General features: G+C 41.8%; 1 protein-coding gene across 17 annotated transcripts in view; it reads left to right on the forward strand.

The window, feature by feature from the left end:
* The window catches only part of ZNF592 (zinc finger protein 592), a 55,313-nt gene that overhangs the window by 19,755 nt on the left and 13,712 nt on the right, over positions 1-21,846 (forward strand). For 6 of the 17 annotated variants that reach the window (XM_067029967.1, XM_059057274.2, XM_059057270.2 and 3 more), the window contains one exon: positions 7,127-9,392. In XM_067029967.1, coding sequence (XP_066886068.1) covers positions 7,146-9,392 — 2,247 coding nt within the window. In that variant the 5' untranslated portion in view covers positions 7,127-7,145. The other 11 variants (XM_059057272.2, XM_059057273.2, XM_067029973.1 and 8 more) reach the window with 10 other exon arrangements.

Below are 21,846 nucleotides of genomic sequence, written 5' to 3' on the forward strand. Positions count from 1 at the left end.
AGGGCTCGAACCCGCATCCCCTGCATTGGCAGGCAGATTCTTAACCACTGTGCCACCAGGGAAGCCCCTATTTATCCATTTTTAAACCCTTAACTGTTATAACAATAATTGAACACAGTTTATGTCAATATCTATGCCATATTCAGTCATGTGGGGCAGTAGGGTAAAGAGTTCACCTACCGGTTGTAAAACATACATACTCATCCTTCCTTCTAGTCCTCATCCAACAAGGTGGCAAATAAAAGGAAACAATTTTGTTGTCTCACAGTCCAGTGTTCCCTAAATCATGTGGTCTTTCATTTTCATTGTATAAATCTGTGATGTTATTTGTTTCCTTGTTTCATTAGACAGAATATACTGAATAGAGATCAGACTTTTCTTAAATTTGGAGTGTCGCTGCCCCCTTGATGTCCTGTTATTGCTGAACTTAATATTGTTAAGAAAACCAGGTGACCAAGTTTAACGTTATTTGAAAGTCAAAGGCTTCAGCGCTGAGGGAAAGAAAGCTCATGGATTTACTGACAATTCCTTGTTCTTAGTTTCTCAGAGCCTTTTTAAAAAAAAATTCTAGATTTGAATAAGTGTGGATGTTACTACATTTATATATTTTACCTTTAACAATATCAGTATATTTTCTGACTAATGGATTAAGTTGTTGTTGTTGGTTTTGGTCTATATCTTTTATTTACTTCAAACTTCAAAAATGCTGCCCTCTGCTGTCTAGTGTTTGAGGTTTGATGAACAAACCTATCCTTGGATTATGTTCCCCCTTTCCCCTAAATCTTCATCTCTCTAGAATAAAATAGAGTTCTAATTTTTAGGCTCTCATTAGAGAGCTCTTCCATCTACTCAGTCTCATTTCTCAGGACCTTTTTCAACTCTGGTACATCTTTATTAAAGTGTGGGGAGCTAAAACTGCTCAGCACATCTCTCTGTGGACACTGAGTGGTTGTGAATAAGGACAGGATCACAAGTTTTATTTTGTTTTCAGTGTCCTTTCTGATAATGCCCAGTGTTTTCTGGGCCTTTTGTGATGAAACATGCAACATGGTGTCTTAAGGGAACAGTCTAAGCTGATGCTTCTTTATTGAACAGTTTAGCTTAGAACCCATTATTCTAACCATAACCATATACATTCTAGTATGATTGGAATTGCTTTTCCCTAAACGTTCCTTCACATTTGCTTTCACTAATGCTCCTTTGCCATAATTTCGCCTATTCATACAGCCTCCTGAGAACTTGTCTTTTAATTTCACATTTTCATTTCTGGAACAGCTTTTAGGCCATGTGCAGTCTTGAAGGTTTCATTTTACTGCTTCAACAAATATTTATTGACTGCCTAATGGAGAATGCAGTGGTGAACAAGACAGATAAGTCTCTTCCCTCATGAATCTTACAGCCTAATGTTTTTCTGCTAGATTATTGGTTCCCAAAGCATTGAGACCTCCTTTTCAAATTAATTTTTTCAGGGACTCTCATTCAGTAGTGGTGTTTTTAATGGCTGGTCATTGGGAACACATTTGTGGATATGAAGTTGGGTCCCCAGTGGGTTGGGAACTATCATTCTAGGCAATTCATGAAAGCATCGAGCTCCAGTCCAGAACTGGTCAATGGGTTAAAAAACACCATCGTTCATGGTTTCCCATAAATGACAGTCACATAAAGACAAACACACATGCAACATGGAATTCAGTTTGTTGTTTTTTGGTGGGATTTTGGCATTAGAAATTCTGCCTACTAGTTCTGCCATAATCATATTGTTTTTATCCCCTTAAAGAATTCGAATAGGTTAATTAGGCCTGACGAGGCCCTTTTAAAATTAAGGTGTTCTTCCCTCCCTCTCACCTAGATGATATGTTTACTTAACTGTTTGGCAAAGTTTCCTGGGCAGCTAGTAGACCCTGTAATAAAAACTGGGTATTTATATTCACTTTAACTTTTTTTTTTAGTTTCCAGATCTTCCCTGAATAGAAACTTACCCTGAGAGGATACAGCATCATTCTGCCAGTTCACCCCCAAGGGGGTTGTATGTATTTTAGCATGGTTCCACCTTCCCACCTTTGAGTGAAATTTGCTCTCAGCCTAGGGCTCAGAGAACCGGGGAGCCTGCCTTGTCTGTTGACTAGGCCATTCTAGATCACTGGGTGAGCTCACCATGCGTGGATCTAGCTTGTTCAGATGCTTCAGGGTGAACCCTGCTGAGTGTTCTGCAGGGTGAGCCACGGTTCCTAGGCTGGTATTTGTGGACATGGGGCAGGGGCCATCACCTCTGGGTCCTGAGGACTGTCCCCAGGCAAGGTAGGCAGGCAGCTGTCTGTGGTTTGCTCTTTCCAACTTTGGCTTCTTGCAACAAGTTGCAGACACTGGTATATGCTGAAGCTTTTTATTTTGACTACACCTTTAATTTTAATTAAGTTACTTCACTGATTTTCTAGCTGGCAGTCCCTTGCTGAGTCATGCCAGATGTGCTTAAAGAGTTTTATAGTGATGATTTTTAGAGTCCTCTGTAAGAAGTTCCTCAATTTAAAAAATATATATAAATTTATTTATTTTATCTATTTATCTTTGGCTGCGTTGGGTCTTCGTTGCTCCATGCAAGCTTTCTCTAGTTGTGCGAGTGGGGGCTACTCTTCATTGCCCTGCATGGGCTTCTCATTGCAGTGGCTTCTCTTGTTGCGGAGCTCAGGCTCTAGGCACACGGGCTCTAGAGCACAGGCTCGGTAGTTGTGGCGCATGGGCTTAGGTGCTCTGCGGCATGTGGAATCTTCCCGGACCAGGGCTTGAATCTGTGTCCCCTGCATTGGCAGGTGGATTCTTAACCACTGCGCCACCAGGGAAGCCCCAAGCGCCTCAAATTTTTTTGGCCTGCCTAATTTCTTCTTTTCATAGGTTAAAAATATAATTTAATAGAATTACTTAAGCAATAAAATTTGAAATAAATCGTTTGAATAAAGAATTTGAAAATGTAGATAAAAAAGAAAAAATAATTTCATTATCTGTTGAGATATTTTTGACATTTTAGAGTATTCCTCTAGCCTTTCTCATAAGAACTATGTATAGTAAAAAAATTTTTTTTGTTTTAAATAGAGATTGTACTGTGTGTACACTTCAGTATCTTTTTTCCTCATTTTAGGAGCATTTCTCATCTTAAATATTGTTCCATAATGATGCCTAGTATTTAATTGTGTAAATAGACCATAATTTATTGAACCAACTTCCTATTGTTTGGACTTTAGGTTGTATCTCATTTTTTGTTATAAAATAATTTTGTTATAATTCTGTAATGATTATTTTTGTCACATGCATCTCTATTTCCTTAGGATAAATATCTGGAAGTGGAATTATTGAGCCTTATGTATGTATTGCTAAATTGCTCTTTAGACAGGTTGTATCAATTTCTATTACTTTCAAAATGCTTATTTTGCCACATCTCTGCCAACACTGGGGATTATTAGTTTTTGAAAACTTTGGTCAATTTAATAAACCAAAAATGTTTCTCATTATTTTAATTTGTATTTCTCTAATTTTTTGTGAGGTTGCAACTTTTGTTGTGTATGAATTATCCATTTGTGGTTGTTCTTTTTTTAAGTGCCTGCTCATCACTTTTGCTTATTTTTCTAATATGTTGATTATCTTTTACTAGCTACTTTTTAAGGGCCTTTTACATATTAATGAAGATATTAATGATAGTAATTATTATATGTTGCAAATATTCCTTTTGGTTGTTTGCTTTTTAACTATGTGTTGGCAGGTTTTCGATGAATAGAACTTTTTATTGGTAGTCTTTTTCTTTTCGGTTTCTCCTTTGCTTTTTTTTCTGGCTGCGTTGGGTTGTATATTCACCTTGTTGCTGCGTGCTGGCTTTCTCTAGTTGGGGTGAGCAGGGGCTACTCTTCGGTGCATGGGCTTCTCATTGCAGTGGCTTCTATTATTGCTGAGCATGAGCTCTAGGTGCACGGGCTTCAGTAGTTGTGGCGCACGGGCTTAGTTGCTCTGTGGCATGTGGGATCTTCCCGGACCAGGGATTGAACCTCCGCATTGGCAGGCGGATTCTTTATTTTTATTTTTTTTAAACATCTTTATTGGAGTATAATTACTTTACATTGTTGTTAGTTTCTGCTGTATAACAAAATGAATCAGCTATACGTATACATATATCCCCATATCCCCTCTTTCTTGCATCTCCCTCCCACCCTTCCTGTCCCACCCCTCTAGGTGGTCACAAAGCACTGAGCTGGTCTCCCTGTGCTATGTGGTTGCTTCCCGCTAGCTATCTTTTTGACATTTGGTAGTGTATATATGTCAATGCCACTCTCTCACTTCGTTGGCAGGCGGATTCTTAATCACTGCGCCACCAAGGAAGTCCCTCTCCTTTGCTTTTATAACAGGGTACATTTTGATTAATTTCTACTTTCTACTTATAAACAATGCGATACTTACTTTAGAGCAGAGTTTAAAGAAATACAGACACTTGGGCACACTGTGAGTCTTTATTTATTTAATTTATTTATCCATTTGGCTGCACCAGGTCTTAGTTGCAGCGTGCAGGATCTGGTTCCCTGACCAGGGATCGAACCCGGGCCCCCTGCATTGGGAGCGCGGAGTCTTAACCACTGAACAACCAGGAAAGTCCCCCACTGTAAGTCTTTTAACAGTTATCAATTGCTGCTGATTTTGGTTGTCCTTACTAGGGCTAAATAGAAAACAGGATTTGATCTTTGGCTTTTAAAAGTATCAGCCTTGGTATTTAAAATTCAAAGGTTATAAAAGTTTTTCCTGCTGCTGATGTTGAGCTGCCACACCATTTATTAGCTCTGATTTTTCTAGCAAAAGATACCTTTTGCTCTGACCTCTGACCATTCTCGGCCAATCCCTGAGATTTCTCTGTGTGGAGAACATCATTACTTTCATGTTCTATCTCTCTGCTTCAAGCCTCTGTGACTTGGAGTTAAACAATAGTAGGCTTCTCGATAATCCTTGCACACACTGCTAAGTACTACCCCTTCTCCCCCACAGGCTTTTCCCAGTACCTTAAAAAGACCAATCTATTCCACCCTTCTCCCTCAACCTTTTTTTCCTAGACTGAAGCGGGGTGGGGGGGAGTTGGAGATAAGCTTATAAAGCAAATACCACATAGGTGTTTCCTTATAGTTGGGATCAGCCTGCATAGTAGTTCACTTGGTATTGGGATGCTCATTTCTTCCACTGATATTCAGTATATTCCCCTCGCTTATGGGCTCCAACAGTTCTATTCTACCAGACAATCATTTGTTGTCCAGAAACTTTACATCTCGTTTCAGTGAGATATTCTGCGAACTCATATTTAGTTAACTGGTATTTCACTTTATTAGTATCTACCATAATTAGATATCTTCCCAATGGGGCAGTCTGTTTCATTTTCCGTGAGAACTCTTAAGAAGGCAGATGTGTTTTGTTGGGGCTTGGTGGGGTGGGACAAGAAACCACACCTGCAAGCCTGTTGATCCCATGGGATGGCAATAGGTATATCTCTGCCAGCTGTTCCCCTGTGGTTCTAATTTTTGTTTTTTTTCTTTATTTTCCCTTTTTAAAATTATAAAGGCAATCTGCCAGCATACACACACAAAAATTGTGAAAAAATAACACACCAGTAATCCCACCACCCTGCATAAATTACTTTTCTCTTTTAATCTTGGCTCAAATGCATACTTAGTTTTACATTGTCATAGTTTGACAACATTTCTGTATTTGTTTTTTATTTTAATCTTAACACTGTGAGTAATTTTTCATGTTGCTACATAGATTTCATAATTGGGATTTTTAATAACTACACAATAGTCTATCAGTTACTTAACCATTCCCTGTCCTTGGACATTTAGATTCTTTGTATGTGGGTGTCTCCTTTTTGTGTTGTTTTAATAATGCTGTACACTTTTGCATATAGCTTTAGGGAATTTTTTTTCTTAGGATAAATTTCTGGCAGTGGGGTTCCCGGACCCAAGGATTTGCCCCTTATCTGGTTCTGTGCAGCTATTGTACTGCTTTCTAAAAGAGTTGTGTCAATCTGCATTCACAAAGGCTTTCAGTACAAACATAGTGTAGGAAATACTTAAGCAAATAAGGCTCTGGGATGCTGAAGCAGATGCAAGGATTTATGGGCTGAACAAGGGAGACAGTGGGGTTTTTTCTTCCTCTTTCCAGCAGGTTTGAGCCAGGCAGCTTCATGTCTTATCTAAGTGTGAGTATTTTAGTAACTTCCTAAGGGAAGGCCTCTTTCGTAGGGCCTTGGGTTTCCTCCTTTGCAGTAGTTTTGTAGCTTTGCTTCTCCAGATCATGAAGGAAACAGGTGGGTTTTCTTTCCTTTGTGTACTAAGTTAAAATAAAATTTAGGGCTTCTTTAAAACTATTCCCTGGCCAGTTTGATAACTGTGTGCTTCTTTGAGAGTCACCCTGTCCCTCAGGTTTAGTGATCCGTTCACCAACAAATAACAGATTTGGGGTGGAAATTAAGGAATCAAGCAGACACTGACTAGAGAAAAAAACACCTAGGGGATGATATAATCTGCTAGAGTTTGTTTAATACTGGCAGTGGTAAATCATTTTGGATTTGCTTGAATTCATGCAGCAAGAAACCAAGTTATACAAAGTTAATGATTAATTACTAAGAGTAAATTAGCAGGAGTTATAGCCAAGTCTCATGTATGAATCAGAAGTTTTCTAAAGCACGGAGGTGCTGAGCCATGCTTTTTTTTTTTTTTTTAAAGGGCTGAGTGATTGGTTTTTTGCTAATGCTTATGATCATGGAGTAATGATATTCCCTGAGAAATTGAGGGAGCATGGTGTGAGTGTACCCCCTTTTTGGCTCTGCAACCAACCAGGAATTTCCAGGTATTAATGTTTTGAGCCTGCCAGGCAGGCTTGTCACTACATACTAACTTTTCTTTCCACTCCTCCCCCAATGTCCCCAGCATTTTGGAAACCTGTTGGGGTAAAACTCAGCTGTGTGACTTCCCATAGCGTGGGGATTTGTGCATGTGTGTGCTGGCTGCATGTGTGTTAGCGAGATGGGTTTGTGATGAAGATGGTGCTGGACAGAGCCCAGTGGGATCCTGGTGATCACTGATTCTGTTCTCTGTTTCTGTTACAGCCCTTGCCAGCCTCCAGCCATGGGGGATATGAAAACTCCAGATTTTGATGACCTTCTGGCTGCCTTTGATATCCCAGACCCCACCAGCCTTGATGCCAAGGAGGCCATCCAGACCCCCAGTGAGGATAATGAGAGTCCCCTCAAACCTCCAGGCATGTGTATGGATGAGAATGTGTCCTTGTCTCACTCAGGATCAGCCTCAGATGTGCCAGCCGTGAGTGTCATCGTCAAGAACACCAGCCGCCAGGAGTCATTTGAAGCGGAGAAAGACCACGTTGCTCCCAGCCTCCTACACAATGGATTCCGGGGCTCGGACCTGCCTCCAGATCCCCACAACCTAGGCCACAACTGTGGGAAGTTTGATTCCACTTTCATGAATGGAGATAGTACCAGGAGTTTCCCCGGCAAGCTGGAACCTTCCAAGTCAGAGCCCTTACCAACTTTTAACCAGTTCAGTCCAATCTCCAGCCCCGAACCCGAGGATGCCATCAAAGATAATGGGTTTGGGATAAAGCCCAAGCACTCTGACAGTTATTTCCCACCCCCTCCTGGGTGTGAGTCTGTTGGGGGCCCGGTCCTGGAGGCTCTGACTAAGTTTCCAGTCCCAGAGCTGCATATGTTTGATCACTTTTGTAAGAAAGAACCCAAGCCAGAACCCCTGCCCCTGGGGAGTCAGCAGGAGCACGAGCAAGGTGGGCAGAAGGCAGTGGAACCTCACAGGGAGCTGGATACCAGTCGATTCTTTGGGGAAGCTTTGGAGTTCAACAGCCACCCCGGCCACAGTGTCGGCTCTGAGCCTAAGGGGCTTGCCTCGGAGCCAGGTACCTGCTCGTCAGTGCCCCCTAGGCAGCGTCTTAAGCCAGCTCATTCCAAGCTGTCCTCTTGTGTTGCAGCCTTGGTGGCCCTGCAGGCTAAACGAGTGGCCAGTGTCACCAAGGAGGATCAGCCTACCCACACAAAGGATCCCTCAGGGCCCACAAAAGAGGGCTCCAAAGGCAGCCCCAAAATGCCCAAGTCACCAAAGAGTCCCCGGAGCCCTCTGGAGGCCACTAGAAAAAGTATCAAGCCATCAGACAGCCCTCGGAGCATCTGCAGTGACAGCAGCAGCAAAGGCTCCCCTTCTGTGGCTGCCAGCTCCCCACCAGCAATTCCCAAAGTCAGAATCAAAACCATTAAGACATCATCAGGGGAAATCAAACGGACTGTCACAAGGATCCTGCCAGACCCTGATGATCCCAGTAAGTCCCCTGCTGGGTCACCTCTAGGAAGCGCCATTGCTGAGGCCCCGAGCGAGGTGCCAGAGGATGAGGTCACGGCCCTGTCTGGGGCGGAGCACTTTCTTGAGGTTGGCACAAATTCAGGGAGCCCCCAGGGTGACAGGAAGGGGGATGAGAGCATGACAAAAGCCAGTGAATCTTCAACTACCTGCTGCAGCTCTGGGTCCCGGGGCCCAAAGGGGGCTGCCTCGGGCTCACAGATGGGCAAGAAGCAGCAGCAGAGCACAGCACTGCAGGCATCCACCCTGGCCCCTGCCAACCTCCTGCCCAAAGCCGTGCACCTGGCCAACCTGAATCTGGTCCCCCACAGTGTGGCCGCGTCTGTGACGGCCAAGTCCTCAGCACAGAGGCGGAGCCAGCCACAGCTCACGCAGATGTCGGTGCCCCTGGTCCACCAGGTGAAAAAGGCCGCCCCACTGGTTGTGGAGGTCTTCAACAAGGTCCTCCACAGCTCCAACCCTGTGCCCCTCTACGCGCCAAATCTCAGCCCACCTGCGGACAGCAGGATCCACGTGCCGGCCAGTGGGTACTGCTGCCTGGAGTGTGGGGATGCGTTTGCCTTAGAGAAGAGCCTGAGCCAGCACTACGGCCGGCGGAGCGTCCACATCGAGGTGCTGTGCACACTGTGCTCCCAGACGCTGCTCTTCTTCAACAAGTGCAGCCTGCTCCGGCACGCCCGTGACCACAAGAGCAAGGGGCTAGTCATGCAGTGCTCTCAGCTGCTTGTGAAGCCCATCTCTGCGGACCAAATGTTCGTGTCGGCCCCCGTGAACTCCATGGCACCAGCAACCCCGGCTCTCCCCTCCTCCCCCAAACACGGCCTCACTTCAAGCAGTGCCAGCCCCCCCCTTCCAGCTTTGCCGCTCTACCCAGACCCTGTGAGGCTCATCCGGCACAGTATCAAGTGTCTCGAATGTCACAAGCAGATGCGAGACTACATGGCTATGGCTGCACATTTCCAGAGGATGACGGAGGAAACCGAGGGGCTGGTAAGCAGACCCTCTCTGTGATAGTTGTCAGGCCCCTGGTTCGCATGGTTCCATGACTGGGCATGGATAGAGAAGCTCATTGATGTGGGGCAGTGTGGTATCTTAAGAGTCCTAGAAGAGGAATCTGGCTTGCTGGTTAGCGACCCACCTGGATATTTAGTGCTTGGTGTCTATTGGGAAAAGCATCCTGCCCACAACTGAGGGGAGACCCTGAAGATTTAACAAGTGTATTTATGGACACTCCGCTCCCACTCCAGTGGGCTCTCAGGGTCCATTGTTGGGCTGGGGCTAGGGCTCTGCTGGATGGTCCCTTGGTCTCTGGCAGCTGTCAGCACAATCCTTGCACGTGCCCAAAGAACTTGGGGGCAGAGGTAGGTGCATCACTGCCCTGCGCCTCAGTCTGTACTTCTGAGAACCTTGTCTTTACCAAGTTGTTGTGCCCCACGGTGGACATAGCTGTTTTTGCAGAATCCATTTGGGGAAGTTGTCTGTCGTAGGGTCAATAGCAGGGTTGATATGAAAGGAGAGTAGACTGACATGTGGGCCCCGAGTCAAAGGCTTTGGGGCTTCTTGTCCTCATCTCTGTTCTCACCACTAAGCAGCTGCCCTTACCTCTTGTTCCAATTCTTGGTTATGCTTGATGAGAACTTGATGAGAGTGTGTGTGTGTGTGTGTGTGTGTGTGTGTGTGTGTGTGTGTGTGTGTGTGTGTTTATGTGACTTAAGGCATTCCATGCTGAAAACACCCTTTGGCACCTTGTGTGTCGGTGATTGTCTGTATTAGCAAGGTACTCTGAAGAAACAGGCCTCCAGAAGGCTCTTCTCTTCCCTCTCCAGGTGGCTCCCTTAACAACTTAGCCAAGCCCAGCCCCTCACCAAGCCTCCCTGAGCCAGGGCCACAGAGGCCTGGAAGGAAAGCAGACCAGCTCTTTTTACTTCAGTTCACAGTGGCCCACGCACCTGTTGGTGTCTTGATGAGCTCTTCCCTTGTTTATCGAGTGTCCCCCGTGTGCACAGAGGCTCTGTGTCAAGAGCAGGGTTGCCCATAGGAGGAAGTCACACCATTCTTCCAGGAGCTCACGATGGCTCAGCAAGGGCAGGGCTCCCCACCCGAACTGCTAGAGTGTGCGGCAGGCTAAGACTGGGCTGGAAACAGGCTTGTAACATAGATGCATAGAGTTCCTCAGAGGGACTAATTCCTCGTGGTTCCAGGCATAGGGAGGGTGCCACGTGGACATGACATTTGAGCTGGACCTGCAAGGATAAGTTTGGAGGAGGGGGAGGGGCAAGGGGTGTTCCAGGTATAGGGCAAAGGTATGGGAAAGTGCAAAGTGGTTTGAGGAACAGGGAGTTGTTGGGAGTGAGACCAGCCTTGGAAGTGTTGGGCTAGAGACAGGAGGTGGAATTCAGTAGGCAGCCCCTGAAAGGGGCCAGCAAGGTGCCGTAAGTCCCTGTTGCCTCTCATCTTCACCTTCTCTGTTTCAGTTTGCATTTTCTTTCTAAAGAGTCAGGTGGAGTGTGCCTCCCCCAGGCCCTTTCCTCTGGGGCTTCAGGTAGTCCTGCTGTACCAGCATGGTTGACTTAGACAAGATCACTTCTTCTGGATCATCTGATTAGAACCTTTGCCAGTGAAGGTCCGATGCCTGTGTCTGTGGTTTTTCCCCCACACTTTTTTTCACTTGCCTTTTAAAATCTGAGCAGGCTAAGGTCTGGGTGTAGGATCCCAGGCTGGTACCCTTCTCATCCTGCATCTTCTCTCATCCTGCATCTTCTCTGTGTCATTCTCCTTCAGTGGGAGCTGGACAAGAGGGCCCCCCAGAGGGAAAGGGAGGGACTGCTGTCAGACTTTTCTCAGTCCAGCTCTGTTCTCTCACAAAATCTCCTGCCAATAAATGTGGCCTCAGAGTCCCAGGGAAAGGGGAAGGCTTGAGTTCTGGGATCAAAATCTAACCTTGATGGCTGTTGGTTTTGGGTTTCCCAAGATGGTACCCAAGCTTTAGACCATATGAGGGGCAGGCAGTGGACCAGTGGGGTGGGGTTGGGCTCCACTCTGCTGGAGGGACTGTAGGACAGCATGTTTGGGCCTTTGACTTCTTCCTGGGAGTCTGAACCACTTATGCCTCCCTCTGCAGTGGCTGGAGGGGTCCTTCCCCTTACATTCCAAGCCACCTTGTTGGGCAGATGTCAGCACAGAGAGATTATTTCTTCTTGTTCTTAAGCTTTTGTTTAACTATGTCATTATCACACCTAACAGAATTAATAACAATTCCTTAACATTGTCTAATACAATTCATATTCAAATTTTCCCTTCATGTCAAAATTGTCTTTTTACAGTTGAGCTTGTTTTGAATCAGAATCCAAATGTGGACCAAGTGTTGTGTGTGTTTGTTATATCTTTGAAATTTCTCCATCTAGAGCAGTACCTCTTCCTACTCCACCCAACAAGGGCCCCCCACCCCCACCCCCTTATTTTTCACATCATTGCTTTGTTGAAGAAACTGGTTCATGTGTCCTGAGAATTTTCCAGGACAATTCTGGGTTTCACTGATTGCTTCCTGAGAATTTTTCAGGATAATTTTGAGTTTGATTGCTTCCTCATACTGTTAATTTGTTCTATACCCCATATTTTATCTGTAGACTAGAAGTTAGCAATGAAGACTTGATTAGATTCGTCTTGAGGAGTGGGAATACTGTGTTCTTCATAATTCATTACTTCAGGGAGGCACAATGTGCTTGATTGTCTCCGTTTTAATGATGCTAAACTTGATCAGTGAGTTTAGGTTGGTGATGTTCAGATCCCTTCCTTATAAAGTTTCCTGTCTTTTTACCTAATGATTTTAGCAGCCACTAATAATTGCTGCTTGAGTCAGTAATTTTATTAGGAGTTGCAGGAGGTTGTTTTAAATTTTATCATTTCTTTCGCATTTATTAGCTGGAATTCTGTATAAAATCCTTTCCTCTTCCTTGAGGGCTATTAGGTTACCCTGAAATACAGTTTATGTTGGAAAACTGGATAAATTTGTTTCCTTCAGTTAACAGTTTTCACAGTAGTGAATTGATGCCCCAACAGTCTTAAATGGTGTTTTGAGAGTCCCTCTATTATTTTTAAAAATTGTGGTAAAATACACGTAACATAAAGTTTACCATCTTAACCATTTTTTAAGTGTACAGTTTAGTAGCGTTAAGTACATTCACATTGTTGTGCAATCAGTTTCCAGAACTCTTTTCATCTTGCAGAACTGAAACTCTAAACCTATTAAATAACAACTCCCTATTCTCCCCTCCCCTTTCCCCCGGCAACCACCATTCTACTTTCTGTTTCTATGCATTTGACTATTCTAGGTACCTCACATAAATGGAATCATACAGTGTTTGTCTCTTTTTGACTGGCTCATTTCACTTAGTATAATATCTTCAAGTTTCATACATGTTTTAGCATTTGACAGAATTTCCTTCCTTTCTTTTTTTTTTTTTTTTTTTTTGTGGTACGCGAGCCTCCCACTGTTGTGATCTTTCCCGTTGCGGAGCGCAGGCTCAGCGGCCATGGCTCACGGGCCCAGCCGCTCCGCGGCATGTGGGATCTTCCCAGACCGGGGCACGAACCCGTGTCCCCTGCATCGGCAGGCGGACTCCCAACCACTGTGCCACCAGGGAAGCCCTCCTTCCTTTCTTTTTAAGGCTGAATAATATTCTGTTGTTGTATATACCACATTTTGTTTATCCATTCATTCATTGATGGACACTTGCATTGCCTCCAGTTGTATTATGAATAAAGCTACTATCAACATGGTGTACAAATATCTTTTCAGGACCTTACTTTCAATTCTTTTTTTGTGTGATCAAATATTTTATTTTATTATAGTTGCTGTACAATATTATGTTAGTTAGAGGTGTACAATATAGTGATTCATAATTTTTAAATGTTATACTCCAAAATTTATAGTTATTGTAAAATATTGGCTATATTCCTTGTGTTGTACAATATCAGTTCTTTCGGGTGTATATCCAGAAGTGGAATTGATGGATCATATGGTAATTCTATTTTTAATTTTTCAGGGAGCCCCCATACTGTTTTTTACAATGGCTGTACTATTTTACATTCCCACCAATAGTGCACATGGGTTCCAATTTCTCCACATCCTCACCAACATTTGTTATTTTCTGTTTTTTTCATAGTAGCCACCCTAATCTGTATGAGGTGACTTCCTCTATTATTTTTAGTGGTAGTGTTATAATGAACTTATTGGTTTCTATATATTCAGTATGTTTATGTGTTCAATCATTCTTTTTTTTTTTTTCATTATGGTTTATTACAGGATATTGAATATAGTTCCATGTGCTATACAGTAGGACCTTGTTGTTTATCCATTTTATATGTAATAGTTTGCATCTGCTAATCCCAAACTCTCAATCCATCCCTCCTTAATCCCCTCACCCCCTTGGCAACCACAAGTCTGTTCTCTATGTCTGTGAGTCTGTTTCTGTTTCATAATAAGTTCATCTGTGTCATATTTTGGATTCCATATATAAGTGATATCATATGGTAGTTGTCTTTCTCTTTCTGACTTACTTCACTTAGTATGATAATCTCCAGGCCCATCCATGTTGCTGCAAATGGCATTATTTCATTCTTTTTTGTGGTTGAGTAGTATTCCATTGTGTGTGTGTGTGTACGTGTACGTGTGTGCATACATACATACCACGTCTTCTTTAGCCATTCATCTGTCCAGAGACATTTAGGTTGCTTCCATGTCTTGGCCATTGTAAATAGTGCTGCTATGAACATAGGGGTGCATGTGTCTTTTCGAATTATAGTTTAGTCTGGGTATGTGCCCAGGAGTGGGAATTGCTGGATGATATGGCAACTCTATTTTTAGTTTTTTGAAGAACCTCCATACCATTTTTCATAGGGGCTGCACCAATTTACATTTCCACCAACAGTATAGGAGGGTTCCCTTTTCTCCACACCCTCTCTACCATTTGCTATTTGTAGACTTTTTAATGATGGCCATTCTGACTGGTGTGAGGTTGTACCTCTTTGTAGTTTTGATTTGCATTTTTCTAATAATTAGTGATGTTGAGCATCTTTTCATGTGCCTACTGGCTGTCTGTATGTCTTCTTTGGAGAAATGTCTGTTTAGGTCTTCTGCCCTTTTTTTTTTTTTTTTTTGTGGTATGCGGGCCTCTCACTGCTGTGGCCTCTCCCATTGCAGAGCACAGGCCCTGGACGTGCAGGCCCAGCGGCTCCACGGCATGTGGGATCCTCCCGGACCGGGGCACGAACCCATGTCCCCTGCATCGGCAGGCAGACTCTCAACCACTGCGCCACCAGGGAAGCCCCTGCCCATTTTTTGATTGGGATGTTTGTTTTTTTGTTATTGAGTTGTATGAGCTATTTGTATATTTTGGAAATTGAGCCCTTATTGGTTGCATTGTTTGCAAATATTTTCTCCCAGTCTGTAGGTTGTCTTTTTGTTTTGTTTATGGTTTCCTTTGTTGTGCAAAAGCTTTTAAGTTGGACTAGGTTCCATTTGTTTATTTTTGCTTTTTTTTTTTTTTTTTTTTGTGGTATGAGGGCCTCTCACTGTTGTGGCCTCTCCCGTTGCGGGGCACAGGCTCCGGATGCGCAGGCCCAGCGGCCATGGCTCACGGGCCCAGCCGCTCCGCGGCATGTGGGATCTTCCCGGACCGGGGCGCGAACCCGTATCCCCTGCATCGGCAGGCGGATTCTCAACCACTGCGCCACCAGGGAAGCCCTATTTTTGCTTTTATTTCTATTGCCTTGGGAGACCGACCTAAGAAAACATGGGTACAATTTATGTCACAGAATGTTTTGCCTACATTCTCTTCTAGGAGTTTTAAGGTGTCATTTCTTATATTTAAGTCTTGAAGCCATTTTGAATTTATTTGTGTGTATGGTGTGAGGGTGTGTTCTAATTTCATTGATTTACATGTGGCTCTCCAGCTTTCACAACACCACTTGCTTGAAGGGACTGTCTTTTCTCCATTGTATAGTCTTGCCTCTTTTGTCAAAGATTAATTGACTGTAGGTTTGTGGGTTTATTTCTGGGCTCTCCATTCTGTTCCATTGATTCATATGTCTGTTTTTGTGTCAGTACCATGGTGTTTTGATTACTGTAGCTTTGTAATATTGTCTGAAGTCTGTGAGGGTTATGCCTTCTGCTTTGTTCTTTTTCCTCAGGATTGTTTTGGCAATTCTGAGGCCTTTATGGTTCCATATAAATTTTAGAATTATTTGCTATTTCTGTGGAAAATGTCCTGGGTAATTTGATAGGGATCGCATTAAATCTGTAGATTGCTTTGGGTAGTATGATCATTTTAACAATATTAATTCTTCCAATCCAAGAGCGTGGGATAACTTTCCATTTCTTTGAAACATCTTCACTTTCCTTTATCAGTGTTTCATAGTTCTCATCATATAAGTCTTTCAGCTCCTTGGTCAGGTTTATTCTTAAGTTTTGTTTTTTTTTAAATGTGATTTTTTTTTAACATCTTTATTGGAGTATAACTGCTTTACAATGGTGTGTTAGTTTCTGCTTTATAACAAAGTGAATCAGTTGTACATATACATATGTTCCCATATCTCTTCCCTCTTGCATCTCCCTCCCTTTCACCCTCCCTATCCCACACCTCTAGGTGGTCACAAAGCCCGAGCTGATCTCCCTGTGCTATGCGGCTGCTTCTCACTAGCTATCTGATTTACGTTTGGTAGTGTATATATGTCCATGCCACTCTCTCATTTTGTCCCAGCTTACCCTTCCCCCACCCCGTATCCTCAAGTCCATTTTCTAGTAGGTCTGCATCTGTATTCCCATCGTGCCCCTGGGTTCTTCTGACCATTTTTTTTTTTTTAGATTCCATATATATGTGTTAGCATATGGTATTTGTTTTTCTCTTTCTGACTTACTTCACTCTGTATGACAGTCTCTAGGTCCATCCACCTCACTGCAAATAACTCAGTTTTGTTCCTTTTTATGGCTGAGTAATATTCCATTTGTATATATGTGCTACATCTTCTTTATCCATTCATCTGTTGATGGACACTTAGGTTGCTTCCATATCCTGGCTATTGTAAATAGAGCTGCAATGAACATTGTGGTACTTGACTCTTTTTGAACTATGGTTTTCTTGGGGTATATGCCCAGTAGTGGGATGGCTGGGTTGTATAGTAGTTCTATTTTTAGTTTTTTAAGGAACCCCCATACTGTTCTCCATAGTGGCTGTATCAGTTTACATTCCCACCAACAGTGCAACAGGGTTCCCTTTTCTCCACACCCTCCAACATTTATTGTTTGTAGATTTTTTGATGATGGCCATTCTGACTGATGTGAGATGATATCTTGTTGTAGTTTTGGTTTGCATTTCTCTAATGATTAATGATGTTGAGCATTCTTTCATGTGTTTGTTGGCAATCTGTATATCTTCTTTGGAGAAATGTCTATTTAGGTCTTCTGCCCATTTATGGATAGGGTTGTTTGGTTTTTTGATATTGAGCTTCATGAGTTGCTTGTATGTTTTGGAGATTAATCCTTTGTCAGTTGCTTCATTTGCAAATATTTTCTCCCATTCTGAGGGTTGTCTTTTTGTCGTGTTTATGGTTTCCTATGCTGTGCAAAAGCTTTTAAGTTTCATTAGGTCTCATTTGTTTATTTTTGTTTTTATTTCCATTTCTCTAGGAGGTGGGTCAAAAAGGATCTTGCTGTGATTTATGTCATAGAGTGTTCTGCCTATGTTTTCCTCTAAGAGTTTGATGGTGTCTGGCCTTACATTTAGGTCTTTAATGCATTTTGAGTTTATATTTGTGTATGGTGTTAGGGAGTGTTCTAATTTCATTCTTTTACATGTAGCTGTCCAGTTTTCCCAGCACCACTTATTGAAGAGGCTGTCTTTTCTCCACTGTATATTCTTGCCTCCTTTATCAAAGATAAGGTGACCATATGTGTGTGGGCTTATCTCTGGGCTTTCTATCCTGTTCCATTGATTTATATTTCTGTTTTTGTGCCAGTACCATACTGTCTTGATTACTGTAGCTTTGTAGTATAGTCTGAAGTCAGGGAGCCTGATTCCTCCAGCTCTGTTTTTCTTTCTCGATTGCTTTGGCTATTTGGGGTCTTTTGTGTTTCCATACAAATTGTGAAATTTTTTGTTCTAGTTCTGTGAAAAATGCCAGTGGTAGTTTGATAGGGATTGCATTGAATCTGTAGATTGCTTTGGGTAGTAGAGTCATTTTCACAATGTTGATTCTTCCAATCCAAGAACATGGTATATCTCTCCATCTATTTGTATCATTTTTAATTTCTTTCAGCAGTGTCTTATAATTTTCTGCATACAGGTCTTCTGTCTCCTTAGGTAGGTTTATTTCTAGATATTTTATTCTTTTTGTTGCAGTGGTAAATGGGAGTGTTTTCTTAATTTCACTTTCAGATTTTTCATCATTAGTGTAATAGGAATGCAAGAAATTTCTGTGCATTAATTTTGTATCCTACTTTACCAAATTCATTGATTAGCTGTAGTAGTTTTCTGGTAGCATCTTTAGGATTCTCTATGTATAGTATCATGTCATCTGCAAACAGTGACAGCTTTACTTCTTCTTTTCCTATTTGGATTCCTTTTATTTCTTTTTCTTCTCTGATTGCTGTGGCTAGAACTTCCAAAACTATGTTGAATAAGAGTGGTGAGAGTGGGCAACCTTGTATTGTTCCTGATCTTAGTGGAAATGGTTTCAGTTTTTCACCATTAAGGATGATGTTGGCTGTGGGTTTGTCACATATGGCCTTTATTATGTTGAGGAAAGTTCCCTCTATGTGTACTTTCTGCAAGGTTTTTATTATAAATGGGTGTTGAATTTTGTCGAAAGCTTTCTTTGCATCTATTGAGATGATCATATGGTTTTTCTCCTTAATTTGTTAATGTGGTGTATCACGTTGATTGATTTGCGTATATTGAAGAATCCTTGCATTCCTGGGATAAACCCCACTTGATCATAGTGTATGATCCTTTTAATGTGCTGTTGGATTCTGTTTGCTAGTATTTTGTTGAGGATTTTTGCATCTATGTTCATCAGTGATATTGGCCTGTAGTTTTCCTTCTTTGTGACATCTTTGGTTTTGGTATCAGAGTGATGGTGGCCTCGTAGAATGAGTTTGGGAGTGTTCCTCCCTCTGCTATATTTTGGAAGAGTTTGAGAAGGATAAGTGTTAGCTCTTCTCTAAATGTTTGATAGAATTTGCCTGTGAAGCCATCTGGTCCTGTGCTTTTGTTTGTTGGAAGATTTTTAATCACAGTTTCAATTTCAGTGCTTGTTATTGGTCTGTTCATATTTTCTATTCCTTCCTGGTTCAGTCTCAGAAGGTTGTGCATTTCTAAGAATTTGTCCATTTCTTCCAGATTGTCTATTTTATTGTCATATAGTTGCTTGTAGTAATCTCTCATGATCCTTTGTATTTCTGCAGTGTCAGTCGTTTCCTTTTCATTTTTCATTTTCTAATTCTCCTTTTTCATTTCTAATTCTATTGATTTGAGTCTTCTCCCTTTTTTTCTTGATAAGTCTGGCTAATAGTTTATCAATTTTGTTTATCTTCTCAAAGAACCAGCTTTTAGTTTTATTGATCTTTGCTATCGTTTCCTTCATTTTTTTTTTCATTTATTTCTGATCTGATCTTTATGATTTCTTTCCTTCTGCTAACTTTGGGGTTTTTCTGTTCTTCTTTCTCTAATTGCTTTAGTTGTAAGGTTAGGTTGTTTATTTCAGATGTTTCTTGTTTCTTAAGGTAGGATTGTATTGCTATAAACTTTCCTCTTAGAACTGCTTTTGCTGCATCGTTTTTTTTTTTTTTTGATGTGATTTTGAAAGGGATTTTTTTTTTTACTTTCCCTTTCTGATATTTCATTGTTACTGTAAAGAAATGGAATAGATTTCTATATGTTAATCTTATATCCTGCTACCTTGCTGAATTTGTTTATCAGTTCTAGTACTTTTTGTGTGGAGTGTTTAGGGTTTTCTCTATATAGTATCATGTCATCTGCATATAATGATAATTTAACCTTTTCTTTTTTTTTTTTTTTTTTTTTTTGTGGTACGCGGGCCTCTCACTATTGTGGCCTCTCCCGTTGCGGAGCACAGGCTCTGGATGCGCAGGCTCGGCGGCCATGGCTCACGGGCCCAGCTGCTTTGCGGCATGTGGGATCTTCCCGGACCAGGGCACTAACCCGAGTCCCTTGCATCAGCAGGCGGATTCTCAACCACTGCACCACCAGGGAAGCCCCAAGTTTACCTTTTTTAAAAAAAATAAATTTATTTATTTTATTTATTTATTTTTGGCTGTGTTGGGTCTTTGTTGCTGCGCATGGGCTTTCCTCTAGTTGGGGTGAGCGGGGGCTACTCTTCATTGCAGTGTGCAGGCTTCTCATTGCAGTGGCTTCTCTTGTTGAGGAGCATGGGCTCTTAGCTTGTGGGCTTCAGTATTTGTGTTGCACAGGCTCAGTAGTTGTGGCTCGTGGGCTCTAGAGTGCAGGCTCATTAGTTGTGGCGCACAGGCTTAGTTGCTCCGTGGCATGTGGGATTTTCCTGGACCAGGGAACAAACCTGTGTTCCCTGCATTGGCCCGTGGATTCCTAACCAGTGTGCCACCAGGGAAGTCCCAATTTTACCTTTTTTAAAAACATTTTTGTTTAGGTTTTGGCTGTGCCCCATGGCTTGTGGGATCTTAGTTCCCCAACCAGGGATCAAACCCATGCCCCCTGCAGTGGAAACACGGAGTCTTAACCACTGGACCACTGGGGAAGTCCCTATCTATTTCTTCTTGATTCAGTTTTGGTGAGCTGTATGTTTTTAGAAACTTGTTCATTTCTTCTGTGTTGTCCAGTTTGTTGTCATATAGTTGTTCATAGTATTCTCTTATGTTTTTTTGTATTTCTGCAGTGTCAGTTGTTATTTCTCCTCTTTCACTTTTTACTTTGTTTATTTGGGTCCTCTCTCTTTTCTTCTTGGTGACCCAGGCCAGAGATTTGTCAATTTTGTTTACCCTTTCAAAGAACCAACTTTCGGTTTTTGGGGGTTTTTCCTATATTTAAAAAAATCTCTATTTTATTTATTTACTCTCTGATCTTATTATTTCTTCCCTCTGCTGACTAGGTTTTTTTGTTCTTCTTTTTCAAATTCTTTTAGGTGGTAAGTTAGGTTGTTTATTTGAGCTTATTCTTGTTTTTTGAGGAAGGCCTGTATGACTATGAACTTCCCTCTAAGAACTGCTTTTGCTGCATCCCATAGATTTTGTATGGTTGTGTTTTCATTGTCATTTGTCTCAGGGTATTTTAAAATTTCCTCTTTTATTTCATCATTGACCCATTGGGTTTTTGGTAGCATGTTGTTTAGTCTCCATGTAATCATTTTTTTCTCATTTCTCTTTCTGTGGTTGATTTCTCGTTTCATGCCCTTATGATCAGAAAAGATGCTTGAAATAATTTCTATCCTCTTAAATTTGTTGAGGCTTGTTTTGCATCCTAGTATGTGGTCAGTCCTCGAGGATGTTCCATGGGTACTTGAAAAGAATGTGTATTGTGTGTTTTTTGAATGTAATGTCCTGAAAATATCAATTGGTCTACCTGTTCTATTGTATGTCGTTTAGGACCTCTGTTGCTTTATTGATTTTCTGTCTGGAAGATCTGTCCACTGATGTGAGTGGGATGTTAAAGTTTCCTACTATTATTGTATTCCCATCAGTTTCTCTCTTTATGTCTGTTAGTATTTGTTTTATGCATTTGGGTGCTCCTGTATTGGCTGCATATATGTTAACGAGTGTAATATCCTCTTCTTGTATTGATCCTTTTATCATTACATAGTGTCCTTCTTTATCTTTCATTTTGGCCTTTGTTTTAAAGTCTATTTTGTCTGATATGAGTATTGCTACCCCTGCTTTCTTATCATTTCCTTTTAAATGAAATATCTTTTTCCATCCCCTTACTTTCAATCGTTGTATGTCCTTCACCCTAAAGTGGGTCTCTTGTAGGCAGCATATTATAGGCTCTTGTTTTTGTGTTTTTTTTTTTTTTTAAATCAACAGTCTGCCACTTTGTGTCTTTTGATTGGAGCATTTAGTCCATTGACATTTAAGGTAATTACTGACAGATATGTATTTATTGCCATTTTAAACCTGTTTTCCAGTTGATTTTGTATTTCTTCTTTGTTCCTTTCATTTCTTTTTGTTTTTCCTATTGTGGTTTGATGTTTTTCTTTTGTGTTATGCTTGTGTCCTCTTCTTTTTTTGTGTGAATCTGTTGTATGTTTTTGATTTGTGAGTCATTCTTTTTTAAAAAAATATCATGAGTATTTATTTTATTTATTTTTTTAGAAATTTATTTATTTTTGGCTGCATTGGGTATTCGTTGCTGCACACGGGCTTTCTCCAGTTGTGGCATGTGGGGGCTACTCTTCG

Source organism: Kogia breviceps, chromosome 3, assembly GCF_026419965.1.
Source record: "Kogia breviceps isolate mKogBre1 chromosome 3, mKogBre1 haplotype 1, whole genome shotgun sequence".
Taxonomy (NCBI): domain Eukaryota; kingdom Metazoa; phylum Chordata; class Mammalia; order Artiodactyla; family Physeteridae; genus Kogia; species Kogia breviceps.